General features: G+C 35.8%; 1 protein-coding gene across 1 annotated transcript in view; it reads right to left on the bottom strand.

The window, feature by feature from the left end:
- Positions 1–18,287, bottom strand: part of USP53 (ubiquitin specific peptidase 53) — a 39,522-nt gene that overhangs the window by 14,552 nt on the left and 6,683 nt on the right. The window contains exons 2-13 of the mRNA XM_054202679.1: positions 14,811–15,522; positions 12,263–12,355; positions 8,359–8,493; positions 6,656–6,769; positions 6,489–6,571; positions 6,065–6,170; positions 5,200–5,346; positions 4,529–4,678; positions 3,843–4,014; positions 2,750–2,899; positions 1,353–1,496; positions 405–1,137 (exon numbers count right to left, since the gene is read on the bottom strand). Coding sequence (XP_054058654.1) covers positions 405–1,137; positions 1,353–1,496; positions 2,750–2,899; positions 3,843–4,014; positions 4,529–4,678; positions 5,200–5,346; positions 6,065–6,170; positions 6,489–6,571; positions 6,656–6,769; positions 8,359–8,493; positions 12,263–12,355; positions 14,811–14,954 — 2,171 coding nt within the window. The 5' untranslated portion in view covers positions 14,955–15,522. The remainder of the gene's footprint in view (positions 1–404; positions 1,138–1,352; positions 1,497–2,749; positions 2,900–3,842; positions 4,015–4,528; positions 4,679–5,199; positions 5,347–6,064; positions 6,171–6,488; positions 6,572–6,655; positions 6,770–8,358; positions 8,494–12,262; positions 12,356–14,810; positions 15,523–18,287) is intronic.

Here is an 18,287-nt window from a genome sequence, read left to right as displayed (position 1 = left end):
CTGCTATGGATATGATTTAGACAGACACTTGTATTCCATTCCAGATGGCAAGTTACCCACAGTCTAAAAACCTTGTAACTACAGAAGTGTAGCAATTATTTCAAATTAACACACCCTGCCCCTCAGCAGGGTTTAGCAGTTCTGGCTCAGGGCCGTAATAATATGGCTCAGCGCCTTCCAAACAGAACTAGCGTTGCAGCCTCAGAGTGAAGGTAAACTTAACGCTTAATTGCCCGTGCCCTTATTTCTAGATACATTGCTAGCTTTCTACATACCCGACCTCATGCGTATCGAGTTCCAAAGCATGTTTTTCTTGACTTTTTTTTTTTTGAAACAACACATGAACAATTAATTTATTTTTCTGTAAGTACAATCTATGCAAGTTCTAAGAGAATCAGCATTACCTGCAGGAAGCGCTTTCTTTAACATTTTTGACATCTGCTGGATTGATTCCTTCAATAACAGGCGAGTCTGGATTTGCAGATCCATTGCTGATATGATCACTGCTTTCATATCCAGATTCTGTCCTCTGAATTTGCCAGTTATCACCAAGAATTTTTCTCTCTGTAAATCCTTTGGTTTTTTCGGCATTCCCTTTTCCCTCCGAATCCAGTGAACTTCGACTTCCGGTATCCTGTTTTGTTTCATCTTCATATATAGTCATTAAACCTTTTGGGATTTGATTCTCTTTTGGCCAATGGTTAAAGCTTCGCTCCTTTTCATGCTTAGGTTTACTGTTCGGATTTGCCCTGTGCTTTGGGCTATGCTGTTTTTTCTCTGTCTCACTGAAAATGCTGTCTACATTTAGCGTCTCTCTCATAGGTTTCCAACCTTTACTTCTGCTTCTGCTGCTGCTGATACTGCCTTTGTCCCTAGAGTCTTGACTGGTGTCTGTGTCATAGCCAGTGACACCATCAGTCCGGGTCCTGACCATTGGTTTCTCTCCAGCAGGAAAAGCTTCTGGTTTATTTGATCCAAGCACCTGGACAGAAAGCTTTGCTTGGTGAGGTGCATTGTCGTGCTTATAGGAGCCTTTTCCCTGGCTGCTGTATATGCGCTGATCAGCACAGTGTCTAAGTCCATTTCCAACTGGAGGAGACCCCGACTTCACATTGGAACGATCTTCCCCAACCAAATCTTATCAGAAGGAAAAGAAAAAAGCTCCATTAAAGTCCTCATTAATATTTAACTGGTATTGTTACAGTACTTATGTTTCTTACACAATTTACTCAACAAATTCAGTATTTCTAAATACTGAAAACTGGGAACCTAATCTTAGTGTGTTCTGCACAGCTAGCATTGATGCTAAAACTATTTAAAGCATTGATTCTGGTCATATTTTTAAAACGTACCTCTTTGTCTCCCAGACTCTTTTCTTGGTCCTTTGTCTGCATCTTTTCGTAAAGATGAGAAGTTTTTCATATCAGCGGCTTTCTGAGCACACTCTCTGGATATGTCCTTTAGCCTGTCCTTTTGATCGCTGTAACCCAGCTTAGCTGCAAAAGATACTTTTTGTCAGAGATCATTACTAAGAAGTCATTCATCATCAAAAACCCAAATATATTTATGTACCATAACATTTAGTTTTTAATATCAGTACTACTTAAAAAGTCTAATGAATTACATAACACAGAGTAAGAAAATGGGATGTATAGCATAGATATAAATGTATGGGTAGCTCCAAAGAGTCCGCTAAATGGAGCTCATGACAGAAAGTAACCAAAGTAGTATTATGTCAAGCACATCTTTCACCTCTTACTTTTTAAAACCGGAGCTCAGGCCATTTTGAAAGCATATACGATGTACATCACATTTTAATAATTCTACTGAAGAAATTAATTTAAGTTTAATCTTGTCTAAATGTGAAGGTTTACTTCTAATAGAACAGTGGGAGCACTGTTTATGAAACCAAATCCTTCGATTTCTGAAAAGGTAAATGCTCACTAGTTTTGAGTCATTACTCCATCAAAAAAGAGTCAATCAAGCCAAGCGCTCTCAGTCTTAAAACTAGGAAAAGTCTAGTTAAAACTAGTCGAAAGTCTAGGAAATTTAAAACTAAGTCTAGGAATTTAAAACTAGTTAAAAGTCTAGGAATTCAACAATAAAGACAGAGGAAAACCACCTCAAGAGAAGGCAGCATCTCTCCACCTGAGAAGTACGGTCACTTCAGAGCAAAGGCACTGACAAGCAATGCAGAAGTCACTGCCTCATATGACTACTTACAGCCTGATTTACTTGGAAGCCTAATGTACAGATAGAATGGATTTTTAAACAGATAAGACAACTTTGTTACTATTCTTTCCAAACATAAGATGAAGTCCGTTAATACACAGGACTACAAATAATGCTGCATATCACAATAGTGTTGAGGAACACTGTTCCTCAAATAGCCAGTAATCCAGAGCCACACCATGTGCTCCAGAAGATCAATCAGCTTCAAGTTTCTAATGTTCTTTTAACTAACAATGATTGGAAGGATAAAGATGTTTGAGAAATGGATCAAGTCCCTGAGAGCCACTTTACTGCAGGAATAGTGAGAGGTAATAAAAAAAATGTTGCTTTTACAGTTCTCCAGAAGTTAACATTCCATGGCAGATATTAAACATTAGTTGTTATTCAAGTCAATGATGGAATTTTTCCTCTAGAAGCAGTTCTAGTTCAGAGGTTAGCACACACCTGAAATGCTACCAGCTGAAATATTTCGTAAGACAATGCATTTGGGGGTTTTTTGGGGATGGGGAATATGTACCTGGACCTCTACCACCACTAGCTTGAATATGGCTTCTGCTGAATGTTGAATTATCCGGCTGAAGTTTTTTATTACTCCTTTGATTAGTGGGGTCTCCAATTCCATTCTCTTTCATATGGTCCGATTTAGGAGCAGAATGCTTCTCAAATCCTGTCAAGTAACACATCTAGCTTTAGAAATCAAAGGCTTCCTAATTTAAAGTTTCCGATATCTAAATCGAGAAATAAGAAAACTTTTTAAATTGCAGGTTAAAAAAAAATAAAAGAAAAACCACATCACATTTCAATATGCTACACAGTAAGGTTCTGTAATATTTTACGTACTGCCGTATTTATAGTGGTAGACTGTAGTGGAATAGGGTCCTCAATCTTTTCTTCCCTGAAGCAGTCTATGTCATATTGCTACTCATTATGTAAAGAGGAACACGTCAAATTCAGCTGGCCTTTTATTTAATTTACTTGTGTGTTATGTTTAACATTAAAACAAACAAAACCACACCAAGACAGCAGTAAGAGCTACAGAACCAAAAGACTGGATTTTTATATATTGAGGCCTATGCTATACAGTCTCTGAGAAAAGAAGTTTCCTACAGCTCCGTCTGATTTTTCCCAAAGTCCTGAATTGGTGCTCTGTGTGTGTATATATATACACACATATACACAAACACACATGCTCCAAATATATCTCTGTATTTGTATGAAGCTTTAAGTACCTTTTTATAACATTTTTAGAGACATTTTAAATGTATCAAAACACACAGAGCATTCGCATATGCAAATATACTACGATTTTCTTCTGAAACTACTGAAGTTATGTTTAAAGCAGTTATGATCAAACAATCTACAACAGAAAGTCTTTTTTCCCCATTTTCCATGAGTTTCAATTTGTATTCCCACATCAGACACAAAACAAAGAGTTCTAATGTTGAATATATACGCTAATCTCTTTTCTTTTGAGGCCCTTTAGATAATTACTGATAAAAGTATGTAAGAACGAAGCAGCTAATCCATTACCTTCTCCTTTTAATTCCCATTTCAGAAACATAGTTGATACTGTTACTAAAGAAAGAAAAAAGAGAAAAAGTCTTAACTACCCAAGTCTTCCCCGTTTCCTCCTGCTGCTTTGCATTGAGACCAGTGAATAATGTGCTTGGGAGCATCTTCTGGAGATACAGCTGTGCCATCTGGGTTAGCGTAAAATAGCAACAATGGCTGAAAGTGACATCGAATGCATCTGGAGACCACATCTTTCCATTTCGTGCCAATCTAAGAAAAAAAAAAAAAACAAACACAAACAAAAACAAAAATCAAAACCTCAAAACTTTTAAAAACACCAGTGAATCCAATTATGGAAAGGATAATTTATTAAGGAATAGGTACCAAATGCTTAATTCTGAAGCTAGACTAACATTCAACATTTTGTCACATGAGTTTATGTAAATCGCAGCAAAAAGCTAGAACCAGTATTACATGGGCTAACAATCAGAACATCAACACTATCGTTATAGCTGCCAGTAATTAAGTCTTCTTTTTCATTAAAAGAAGAACAAGCACAACAGCAGACGAGTCCACTAACATTCTGAAACATTCGGCATTTGCGAGGCAGAACTGTAAAGTAGTGCAGTAAATTCTAAAATCCATTTATGAAAACTTATTTACAAAACTAAAGGTTCATTACAATAAGGACATTTGTTGGACTTGTTTCAAGTTTGGTGTCAGAAGAACGCACTCTAGAAAAGCAGAGATAACTACATTTGATATTAGTAAGAACCATATTTACCTCTTTTACATTAGCATCATCAAACAGCACCCATTTGCAACTCTTGGTGTGAAAGGCAAAGGCACAGTAATGTCGGCTTGTGTAGCAAATCATTCCCACAAGAAAAAGTTCACTATTTTTGGCATTTTCATCTGTAACCCTATAGAACAGCTGTAAAAACAATTACGTATTTTAAAATGTGTAAAACATTTAGCTTCTATTTCCAGACCTCCTAACTGGCATGTCACCAAGGCAATTGGTATTAAATAGTCTATTGCATTATGCAATTTTTCATGAGTATAATGATTTTTGCACTTATTAGGTCTATTTTAGCATTTATTTTTGCATAGTTGAAGCAGTAAAACAGTAATGCTCTGGAATCATTCCACAAATTTCAAACTGAACGTGATATTCCCAGACTTTCAACTAGGAATTCACCTACAGCCATCTTTGTACTTAGGCAAAAGATGAACGCTTCTGATGGGACTTTTTCCTCCCACAGAAACTACATCAAGCAGCACGTTATAAAGAACAGTAAAAGCAGACATTAACTTTGAAGTTAAATTGTGCTTTATAAAAATATACATATGTGTATATATACACTTTAATATTTTGTATATATTTATGTACAGATAAGATACGTGTAAAATGAAATTCTAGAATAAGCAAATAGTAAGTTTTAGGTCCGATACCCCAGGAAGATAAAGTTGTGTTGCCAGATTCCGCATAACCTCTTCTGTCAGGTCAGAATGTTCTGAATCCCAGACTAAACCGATCGTCACAATCTCGGGACAATTCATGAGAACACGACGAATTTTTATTTTTTGACCACAGTTACTCTAGAAAAAGGAAAGAAAAAAATGCAATGGGAGGGAAAACAAAGATGTTTAAAAAATGGAAGTCCCAAGTTGAGTTACTAGACATGAAACAGGGCACCAAAACAACCCTGCAACTTCTTCTAATTCTCGAATTTAATTATGGTGTTTGTTTCTAAGAATTTAAGGATAAAATTCTTCATCATAAAAACGCTCTGACAAAGACTACAACTAAACTTCTACGTCCAATCACCACCTTAAAATAGAAAGTTTCTGAAAACATCCAAGTCGTCATCGCAATGTCTCTTTTGTTTCCCCCTCCCTTTCATCATTTAAGCTTAAGTCTATATGTTCTTGTGTGCTTTTCTATGGATCCTAAATTATCAGTATTTACACAGAACCATTTAAAGAATAGAGAAAAACAAACTAAAGCAGCTTCACTCCGAAAATATACCTGTTCCAACTAATCAAAAACATCTCGCTCTATGTTGAGCGTAAAGTGGAGAGTAAACCACGGCCCTAATAGCGCTACTTTCTAAACAGGCCACCTGCACCTACAATACCATGTTTATCTATAACTGGAGCAATAAAATATAAATCTAAGGGCTTTTTTACCCTAAGCTGGACTGCACTGAAGTGGCTACAGGCAATCCTGCTTTGAGGGGAATACTTTAGCCTGATTTAATATCCTAAAAAGTTCTGCCTTGCATCTTACAGTAAGGCAACATCTTTATTTACTTACAGGACACTTTCTGTAGTCATCAGCAGTATTTGCCGCCTGCAGCAATTCTGCAAACATTTCTGGCTTGAGACGTTCATGCCTCTCCATCATTCTTTCTACTTCATTACTATAAAAAATAAATGGAAATAACTTTTAAGAAGAGAAATCCACAGTTAACAGATTTCAGTCAACTCTCAATTAACTACATCTTATGACCAAAAAGAAAAGATACAGAGGTAAAACAGTAGTAATACATACTTTTTGTCAAGCTCTCTCCACATCTTGCTTTTGCAATTCAAATGTTACTTTTGGACAGCATCTCAAAAATACATTTTAACACAGGAATAAACATTCATTTTTAACACTTAACAGCATTTCTCTGGCATGCTTTGTTTATTATTGGAAGGGTGTATATAGAAAAATGAGATATAATAAAAGCTCTTACCACAGGGCTGTGGTGGAGATGTAACGCACAAATTCTGTAAAAGGCAATGGGTCTGATGATGCCCCACAACTGCGACATACACACTAAAAAATAAAAATACTTTTGTTTTTATTTATTCAGGACAGTGGAAACAAATAATTTCTAAGGCCATCAAATAAGGGTCTGACCTGTTCATACAGTGTCATAGCAAACTTCTGATGAGAAATACAGGATTTTGAAGTGCACATATCTGTTTCACTGTTTGGCACTAGGTGAAAATGAATCCTCTCAAGGATATTTTCCTAAATAGAAATAATAATGTAAACATAAATTGAACTGATGGAGTCAGAATATAACAGCAATATTACAGTTTAATACTCCAACTACTACCCTTGGCCCCAAGTAGTCCACCTAGAAGATTAACATGTATTTAATTCCGTCCCCATTCACAACCCAGTGGATGGGAATTCTCTTCATCTCAAGGCTTCCAAACATTAACAAAACAGGATTAAACAAGTTACCCAACTGTTCTTCCAGACTGCATTCTCCTTTGAAGGAAGCAGATCTTCAAGAAAAATTTTAAAAGCTGTCTTACAGAAATATATGATATTAATATCATCGCAGACAATGACTGAAATATTTTTTGGATCAGGCCTCTGTCTCAGTCCTTCACACTTTCATGTTTTTCTCTGCAGATCAATCTGATGACATTTAGCACATGCACCAACACAAGTACTGTTGACAGAAGCATGGAAAAAGCTCATAAATAGCACATGCCTGATCCCATCCTGAGTCTCATTTTTTAACCTCAAGAGAAAGGAAAATAAAAAGAAAAGAAAAAAAAAAGTCCAATGACTGTCATCAGTTTGGCCCCTGAATCACCACGGCCATTTTTTCTACTTTTGCCAAAAACACCAGAGGTAATGGGAAGAAGTGAATCTATTCAGGTAAATCATTCAGACAGCTGATTACTTCATGGGTTCAAATGCATTTTGATTAGATGGATTACTAAAGAGAAATTCTCTTTCATGACTGCAATACATTAACCTGATGGCAAGATCTCAAACTTTCAGGAGTTCTCCTCTGGATTTTCCTACGTACGTGAAAATGCGTCTGGTAGGCAGGTATTTATTTGTGGATACTTCCAAAGCATGTCCAAAGCTGAAAGTAATTAAAGCAGTAACCATATTTTCTGTCCCTCAAATCTGCGTCTGCAGGTTGATACTGTTGGTTTGTTGGGGTTTTTTTAATGGTGAACAATTTTCCCTGTCTAATACAGGAGTTCTTAGAAAGGCTCCTTTACCAGTGTTCTACGTGGTCCTCAGTCACAGTAACAGCTCATGTTTTTCAATGAAACACTTCATAAAAGCAGAAAGTAACTGCAGTGAGAGTCGAGATCTTCAAGTATTCGTTCACTCTTGGACAAGGAAACGGAAATCTCTTCTGCAGAAGACTTCAGTAATGAGCTGGCTAGTTGCGATGGAACATATTTCAATAGGTGATGAGAGAATACTTGGAGGAACAGACTATATATTCAAATCCATATGTGCCTCTCCTCCTGAGGGATAACCCTTCCCTCTATCCAAAGAGTTTCAGCAGTGATTGACAGTTCATCATCCTCACTGACCTCCTGTAGTAACGACGTTTCACACGTCCCTCTGCCTGAGCTACAGAGTTAGGGAAGAAGTTACGGAGCAAATGCAAGATTACTCCATCCCACATTACCAGACACCTACTCCATGCGTCTGTTCCCCTAAACTGGCATAAAGAAGGTCAATAGCATCATGTCACTTGTATCCCACCTGTGAGCCAGGAGCTACCAAAACAACAGACCAGCTTGGCATCCACAAAACTAACGTAATTCTACTCAACTAACACAAAGAATACATACGAAGCATTCTGCTGCATCATCCATGAATCCAAGCTGGAAACGCTGCTCATCCTTAAAACTTTCTGCCAGGGCATGTCTCATGTTATCTGACGGGAGTGCTTTTTCTCGACTGTGTTGAAATTGTGAAAATATTGCCTAGGAAGAAATACGATTAGTTAGCTTCCTTAGCCGCTTGGCTAGACACTGTGGTTCCACACAAATACATCAGTTCTTATGCAGCATGCCTATACAGCAAATATATAAAAAGTTTATAAATCTATGCAAGTTTAGAAATTAATGTTTTTTCTAAAAGTTACTTAGGTTCTGTGTTCTGTTACTCATTCCCTTATAAGAAGTTATGCTACCAAACTGAACTTTGATCCAATAGAAAAACAATACAAAAGTTTATAAAACTGCAAGCGATTGACTTCATCTCCCAGAAGAAACACAAGCCCTGGACTGTAATCATGCAGCTTTTTTAATTTGGCCACTGGTTCATGCATGCTTATCTTTACAGACAGCGTGCATTTCTTAGGGCATAATGTTATACCACTCGGATTAGTTTAGCACCCATCATTCATTAAATAATGTAACATTTACATTACTACTTCAGACTGGAGTGTATCTTATGGAAAAAACTCCCATAAATTAGACGGAATGCTAATAATCCTTGCCATTAAGTCAGCTCTCTACTGAACCAGTGGACACAATACAAGAGAACAGGTCAATATCTGCAGTCCCAGAACATGAGAATAAGCTGCACTTGATTTTTTTTCTTAATTTCCCAGAAGAGACAGTTAGCTACTGCTTTTCTTTCTGGCAGAGATACGTATGCAAGTGACTTCATCATTTACCAAGTAAGGGAGGTTGATTGTCAAAGAACTGAAAGTTAAAAGCTATTAAAAGTATGAGAAAACATTTGCAGATATTAAAGGGTCTATTCCACTACCAAGAAATCTAAGTCCAGCCTTAGAGAAAAACGAGGAGAATAAAGAAAAAACAAATGAGGAGAAGCCATGTAAAATATAAATAAGGTTAAGCATTCTTCACATAGGCTTCCTACGGTTAAAAAAAAAAAAAAAATCTGTTGGGACAAAAGGCAAAGATACAACAGATAAGCAAATTTCCAGTGCTAACAGAAAGTAGTGTTTTAACCATGATGCATTCCAGGGTAAGTGTTTGTTAAATATTTAAATTTCCTTCTCATAACAGAAAGCATGGACTACTGATAAAAACTACCATCACTATCTCAATGTAAGCATTCAAAATTAAGTTTTTAGCAGATCTGGTAATACAAGTTAGCTCTGCTTTGAAAAGATTTATCACTTCTCATTTTGGCTGCCAGGTCATTTTTGGTATGCAACAGAGCCTTGTATGTCCAGCTAAAGAAAAAAAAAAAAAAAAAAAAACACAGATAAGCAGCTCTGCAGATATGTACGCTCACTTCAGTGGCCTGCATAGTCAGAGTCCCACCCCAATGTTATCCAGAGAAGAAAAGAGCATATTTAACTCTCAGAACACCACCGAAAGAAAAAGATAACGGACTGAACTGAAGTAAACCAGAACTTATTGACTATGCTTTTAGTTTATAGGATAAGCTGATATAGATAAAAATATCCTTCTTTATTGGTGAACAAGTAAGAGGGGTTAAAATAGCCAAAGACCACCAAAAAAAAAAAGCCCCCAAAGAACACACCAACAAAAAAAAAACCCAAGTCACAAACAAGTCACTGAAATGCATCCTCATCCAGCATATACGCTGCATGAAAATCAAAATGCCCCGGGTTCTGAACACAGACCAAACAGAATCACTCAACCAGCACCTCTAAAAAGCCAAGAAAGCAAAGCCAGTACTATACATAATGACAGAGGACAGATGCGTCCAAATGAGTTAACTACAGTGTTTTGAGTTCAGTACCTAGGCTACTGGCCATGGAGTTATAAAGATCACAACTATACTGTTGAAACAATAACTAATTCCAGTCTAACCACTTCTTATTGGCATTCTTGGGAACACATCAAAATAGGAAGACATGACAGTTCAGGCAACGCAAAATATTCAGGTACAGTAAGCCATTTAGATAAATCACACAAGAAGATGCATCATGGGATTAATCAGTCCCTCAAGAATACATACTTGAAAGAATAAAGGAAATTACAAGTCCTAAATTACAACAGCCTTATGAAGCAGCTGAAGGTAGCGTATCACTTTGGAAGGTGACTTAAAGTGATGCAAAACCTATCTTACTTTGTACTGGAGCTCCAAACACTACAGGAAGAGAGAGGGTATTAAGGTACAGCAAGTCGTATGTTTAGCTTGAAAAAAAAAAGCACCTGGTCTACTGAAGTGCACCATTAGAATGGAACAACTCATTACTTAAAAGATTCAACTGCTACACACCATGAGGACCACCTTCTTCATGTTTCTGAGCACAATGAAGCTGCTACATTATTTTTTACTATAATTTCAATGATATGATTAGTCATTAAGAGTATGTAGTGTAACATATACATTCCAGCAATTGTCACCCTTCGATCCCTCTTCATTTCTTAAAGGAGGTTCCAGTGCAACATTGAGCAATCCTGTATATGACCAGAACTTCACATGTAATATGGGTCAAATCAAAAGGAAAAGGCCAGGGAGTTTACTCAATATTACGACATCAGATATGAACATGAATCCCTATACACACAGTACTCCAGGAAACTAAAGCTGCCATCCAAACACAGACAAAAGGGTTTTTTTATCAGAAAAAAAATAGGTGTGTGTGAGTTACAGACTTCATGTACTAACAAAATCAAGTGTCCAGCACACAGAAGAACGTGATGTGCATCAAAACACTGGTGAAACAAGAAGTCCCAACAAGTTCCACAGTCAAGACCTCGTAAGAAGGTTGGAATAAAAGCCTCAGGAAGTTAGTCTGAATACGTGTAGTCTCAACCCACTTCAACTTGTTGGCCTTTTAAAATTAATCATTTTAACCAAAGAAATAAAATGACACCTTTTGGAAAAAACAAACCATGTTTGGAAGAAGAGACATACACATTCAAAACCATACACATGGAATGACTATACATTCTACAGTCCTGTATTAAAACGCCAGAAGGATCTTTATTGTCAAATTGCAGTAAGAGTAGGAAGTTCGTAGTACTAAAACAAACAAACAAAAAACCCACATACACCATACATTTTTAATTGGGATTTTTATCCCAACGAAACAGAGATATGCTTACAGCTATTCCCCTAGTAACTGCAGGCAGCCAGGTACCAGTGCAGTAAAAGCAATAAGAACCTAACAGACTTTGACATTTGTTTCCAGACTTCAGATGAGTTACAAAACTGTCTGAAGCACAAGTTTCACGCACCAGTTAAGATATGTAGATCTGACTTATTTTAAACGCTGAAAAGTTACCAACTTGCATTAACTGTCCAGTATCACTACCTGCCTTTCATTACTTACAAATTGAACAATTAAGTTACAAATTGAACAATTAAGTTCTGCACTGTTACCATCAACTACTGAGTAAAAAAAGAATCTTGAGACCTTATCAGACAGTAATATAGTTATTGTAAAAGAAATGTATTCCAACACTACGGCAAAGAACAAAAGCATATGCATGTAAATAGAAGAAAAGAAAAATCTCTGAGAAGCTAGCTAGAAATTTTCAAATAAGTTATACCGTCTTTTAACAGACAAAAATTTTATGTTTAAGCACACTGTAAAATTTGTGTATGGTAAAATTTCTTCTTTAAGCACAAAAAAATGTTTCTGTTACAAACATGTTAACAAATGTCCTTAAATCTAAATTGTTTCTTTACACAAGAATGACTTAAGAGTAAATTGTAAATTATATAAATTAGCAAAAGAGTTTAATTATTTTTCCCTCATTTCGAAAGATGATTCTTCCAAAAATTATTATTTACCTTTAAAGCACAAAATATGCATGCATCTCCCTGACAGACATGTCCAGTTAAACCTCTTAAACTTCGTCGAAATATGTCAAGTTGCCATAATACCTATAAAAAAAAAAAAGTTTCACAGAAAATAAGTAATGAGTTATGAAGGTTCTACATTTAACACAGCAACATATACCAGATTTTTCGGGTGGGTTTGTTTGTTTTTTAGTTTCACATAACATCTACAACTCGAGCACAAACATTTCTACAAGAATTATGGTCCTTTTCTGTTAGTGTGGTAACTTGTGGAGGTGGAAGTGCAAGGAATGCACTCACCACTCATGAAATGAGATCTCTTTTCTTTTTTAAACTTTTTGAAACAATGGCAAACAATGTACTTTGTGTGGAAAGAGAGCTGAAGTACTCTTAAGGAAAAAAGCAGCAAGCTAAACTGTGCACAGAGATTGTAATAGTCTTCTTATGGCTTTATGTAAGTAAGAGCAAGACGGCTATGGGGTTTACTTCACTTCTCTTTCCCTCTCCCTCCCTCTGTGATTTCTTTCAAATAAAAAACAAAACAAAACACTGGAAACGTAGAAACTGAATTGCTCGGTAAAATGCAAGCACCGTTTCGGGTTAAGTCTGTATTACATTCTTATGGTCTCCTACTAAAACGATTGCTGAGATACATTTGTTTTCCACAGATCAAAATAATCCTGTGCTTAATCAGGTATGTTTCTACATTTAATTTGTGTAACTACTGTATATAAAGGTAATGTCATCTCTGCTACACTACACTGCTTTCAGTATCTAACGTCTTAGGTACACAATCAGTGCAGTAGTTCAGAAAGCTGCCCATTAAAAAAATAAATTAAAAAAAAAAAAACAAATAAAAATGAGGTCTCAAGAGGCATAGTAACACAACAACTGAAAATAAAATAAAAAAAGAAATTCCTATCTATAAAAGTTAAAATTAATTGGGATGCATTTGAAAAAAAAAAAATGTCTGAACCTCAGCTCTGAAGGTTGAACAGAGGTTAAAAGAAAAGAAAGGAACACATTCCTCCTTGTAAAAGGGCAGTCACCAATCATCAGCCACCATTTGATAAACAGCAGTAGGTTGTGAAGTAGTAGGATTGTCTGAAACTATAACTAAAAATGACTTAGGGTTTAATTTTAGGGTACCCTCAGGGAAAACAGCAAAACTGCAAGAGAATATAGGTCACGCTGTTCCTATTGAATGTAAAACAGCAAGCTCATTCTACTAAATCTATTGTACATTTTTATTTTAAAAATATTTAGATACCATAGACATACACACCACATAGATGTATCTCTCATATCTCCTATGTTTAAATCCATACCATTTTTAGGACTTACAGGTTTTTTTAGAAAGTCTACGCATCTATTAAGCCCTCTGTCAGTTTGACAAATAATGCTGTACAATTTGAAAACAATCAGGTCCAAAATCTAAGCATTAAAAATAGATATTGTTCTGCTCATTATTTGCACAGCCTAGAAATTCGTTCTTGTTTCTGATTTCTAGATTTAAAAAGACTATAGTATAAACTAAACTGTGCCTGGTGTTCTGATTTGCAGACAATGTGTAAAATCCAGCACTGCTCTGTCAGAATTAAGTAAATCCCCACATCACCTGTCATAAGTAGGCTTTTAAAAGCTCAATTTTTAATCATGCTAGTGTCACTGTACTATTAAATATACTTGAAAGATCTAAAGAGCCAAGATTTTTTCAACTACAGCTCATATAAAAAACAGTGCGTAGGTAAGTAAACGCATGCAAGAAGTTGGTTGTAATACGTATGCATATAAACAGTAAAAAGAAATAAAAGTCATATTTCTTTGGTATCAAGTATATCTCTTACTCTAATTCCACAAATCTTTCCTAAGATTAGAATCAAAGCTTTCAACCGTATGTGTATCTTCTGATACGCTCCAGTACCAAAGACTCACATGCTAATTATGAGAAAATGGTATTTTAATAAAAATAGTGTCCTATTCAATACAAGTAGTAGTACTGGTTGCCCCACATTAAAAAGTGTTTTGTAAATTTTTCCAAGTAATAAAACTGCTATGTTTGACAGAAGCCTTAGTTTTAAATTCAAGCAGCAAGTTTTGAAGTTATGTGTCATAAGTTTCCAACTACAAAAGGAAAGTTTTTCTGATGTTCCTAATGCATGCAAACAAAATAACTTGCTGTCATTTTTTTCAAAATTATATACTTCATACTCTGAATCAATTCCTACATGAAATGCTAAATAAAATTACTTCCACAGAGGTGTCTTTTTTCTACAATTGCCACTTTTTTTTTTTTCTTTTTTTTTTAAGAAGAGTCCATTCTAAAAAGACCTGCTATTCTGTCTTACTTGGAATCATTTAGAAGTTTAACTGAGAACTGAATTTAATACCATTGAAAAACGTGCCATCTTTTTCTGTAAAATACACATACTGCAATACAAATAGTAAAAACAGCATTGCCAAAAGAACTCTTTCCCTACTATGACCATTTAAGCTGCTACAAAACCAGAAATGCTTAACAAATCAAGTTTTTTCTTACCTGAACAGCACTGTTAAGAAAGCAGCTGTTTTGTCCTGGTTCATTTAATAAGCCTTTTGTAGGGGCCAGGGACAGTATACTTCCAGGCTGATAAACTTTTCCAAGGTTACCCCCAGGTTTTCGTAAGAATTTCACCCATGCCATTATTTTTTAGACTTTATAATTGCAATATTTACACTTAAATATTTAAGGATATGATGGGTGCAAGGCAAAGAAGAAGATCCTAAGAGAACTGCTCTAAAGTCACGGCATTCCGTTCAACTCTGTGCAACAGGAACCATTCATGGGCTTAAGTCCATTTTCCATGAGCAGCTGTCAGCTATCTATCAGGAGGATTTTCTCAGTTAAAATACAGCTATACAAAGTTTTTAAACTCTCAGACTTAAAAAAAGAAAAAAAGGGGAAAAAAAAAAAAAAGAGGTGTCCAGTTAAGGTTAAAACATTTTAAGAGTAATTAGAATAAAAGTTCTTATAAAGCAAGTCGCACAGTAAGTGACTTCTCCTTCCAGGGGGAGCAATAAAGTATTACTACAAATCATTAGTTGTATTATATCTCAAGTTTATATATATCACAAAAATGGAGAGTTCTTGACAGGCGTTATACTCCTGTTCTCTCATTTTGTTCCATCTTCTTTTTACTTTTAACCGTGATCCGCAAAATATATTCCAGTTTAGAAGACTCCATGTTTATTTCATTCTCTTTCCAGTGAACCTGAAATAGGAAAAAACCAGAAAATATAAAAATAGAGTTTTCCAATATGTTAAAGATCTTCTAAATCAGAAAGGAGATCACAGCCAAAACAACCTCTTAATCTAATGGCAGATGCAATAACCAGGGAAGAGGAGGAGAAACAACTGCCACCTAAAAGTTGTTTTTAAGGCAGAAACATTAAATTATTTTATCTGTCATAATTATCTTCTAACTTACTATACACCTCTAAAGACCATGATAAAAGTACTGTAAAGGTCCTGCAACAATATGCAACAGCTTATAAAAAGACCATATAACACAAGTTATTCTAACTTTCAAAGTCTAATAAAAGATTACCAAGAAATAAACATTTTTGTTCAACATTTGAAAGCCTAAGATGGTTTTGGTTTCAATACCCCAGGAAATCACATGAACTGATACATATTTCTATGTCTTAAGATTACTAAAATGTTATAGATACTCAGCTTTCAAAATTTTGTACTACCTAGTAAACACGACATAAATACATCATTAACCTAGTTGCCTTCTTTAAGCATCCAGAAAAACATAGCTAATAGCCGAGCAAGAACATTCTGGTAGTTGCCCCAGTAACTGATTCCAAGATTTTCCATGAAAAGCATTGTTTCTCTCACTGTTGAAGGTACATATTTATGGTTAAATGACTGAACATCCAGAACATCACCACAGGCACACGTAAAGCCCACGTTGTGATCATCTCATAACAATGGACTATTAAATCAGTTTGGCATTACTGCCTCGTCCACATAAACATTTGATGTAATAGCACAGATCAGAATAAACTTAAACAAACCAAAGCAGTTAAGGATGCGTATTTGGAAACGACAAAACGAAAAGGTGAGATTTGGGCCTCACATTACAACCAAGATATTCATCTTAGCTTGTACATGCCATGTGACATACTAAAGACATAGCAGTACACTTCAAAACTTCCAGCCTTCTCACTACATTTTTTTTTCCCCACTGTGCAAGCCTTTCAAGATTGGTGAGCAGCATTAAAAGAAAACAAGATAAATTTTGTAGTTAGAAAGCTGTATAAATTGGAAGGTAACGTTCCCCAGCTCAGAACCAACACCACATTCATGTCAAACAGTTCCACAGCCCAAATACTGTACAGCTGGGACAGCAGAGAAACAAATCATGCGACTTTCAAATGATACCTGCAGGAAGTCTTGCACCCCTAAAAGCATTTCCCTTTATTTAAAAGAATCATTGGTATTTGCACGCATTATCAAAAAAAGAAAAAAATCAATAACTGGAACCTAACCAAAAGTCCCTTTTGCCCCATGCATAATCGGATGGTTTTTGTTTGTTTACTGATGTTACTGTATCTCACCCGTAAGTAATTTGATTTAATAATACTGGAAATAGTAAGTGTGATTTGTGACAGCATTGAGCAAGGAATCTGAAATCTAACTGGAAACTGACCTTGACAGAATATCATGTGATAATTTTGTTTTCTTTATGTTTGCTTCAATAAACACAGAAAGAGGGGAAAAAAAAAAAGAAAAATATGTAGCGAGTAAGTGGAAATGCATATCAGTTGAAGATCTTACTAGAACATTAAATTATTTAAACAGAGTATCAACTTTAACTTTTACGTGGAAAAAAAAAACCAAAACCCACAAACAACTTTGAAGTGCTCCACAATATAACAACTACTCTTCTACAAAGGACCAAGCTTTTAAGAAAACAGGGACAAAGGCGGAGATGAAACAAAAATTAACCCAGAAAAAGACTAAAGAATCTGCGGTCAGGTATGCAGAAGTGATAACGTCATCTGTACAGAGCAATTAAAGGAAAGAAGATTTTTTAACAAGTGTTTTCATTAGTTTCAGCACAGTACGTAAATAGAAAATAATGAATCACTACTGTAAAGATGAATAAAGAGGAGTCAAGGAAGAAATCTAAGGTCTATAGCTGGTTATTATCAGACACATGTATATGCACACATATACATATATATTCAAGAAGCCAGTATCACACATCAGAAGCGCTTAGTAATATGAAGCATCATTTGGCCCAAAGCCTCCCACTATCACAGTGAACCATAACTTTTAATTCCTAAAAAGGATGTTATAATTACGATTTAAAAACAAAACCCCAGAAGAATCTTAAATTCAACTCTTACAACCACCAAATACTTTCTACTGATTTCTGATTTAATATTTCTAGATCCATACTGAAAAACCTGACCTTTTTGTCACAAAAAAGAGCTTCTTGAGCACACATTTTCCTAGCAATACAGAGTTCTTAATTCCACTTTATATAATTTCCCGTATGGAGAATTATGTACGCTTTTCTCCAACCTCCTGCTGCTGTCCCAGAAGACAAAACTGAAGTTAAAATGAACAATTTTTGGCAATCAGCAATATCAAACTCCGAAGGGGAAAAACCAGGAAAGAGACTGGATTGGGAACAGTACAGATGGCCTGCGGTAGCCTTAAAGGTGTAAAGCATATTTGCACTCCAACGCGTGCTTGAGACGTCCCTCACTGTGTTCCTATCTTTGAGCAGGATGGAGCAACAAAATCAATGCAGTTCTCGCCCAGAAACACCAGGCTTGCTATCAGTGTGTCCTAACCTAGAATAAATTCCCTACTGAACACACTACACTTCTCATCTCCAAGACTGCTCATACAGTGGTACCCAATCAAGTGGCAATTCAGCTGGCTTGTCCCCTGCTGTCTGCGTTTCAGTGGAAAGATTGATCAGCATATAGCAGCCAAAATAAGGTAAGGAAATAG

Source organism: Rissa tridactyla, chromosome 5, assembly GCF_028500815.1.
Source record: "Rissa tridactyla isolate bRisTri1 chromosome 5, bRisTri1.patW.cur.20221130, whole genome shotgun sequence".
NCBI classification, from domain to species: domain Eukaryota; kingdom Metazoa; phylum Chordata; class Aves; order Charadriiformes; family Laridae; genus Rissa; species Rissa tridactyla.
This window is presented reverse-complemented; position numbering and strand designations above follow the sequence as displayed.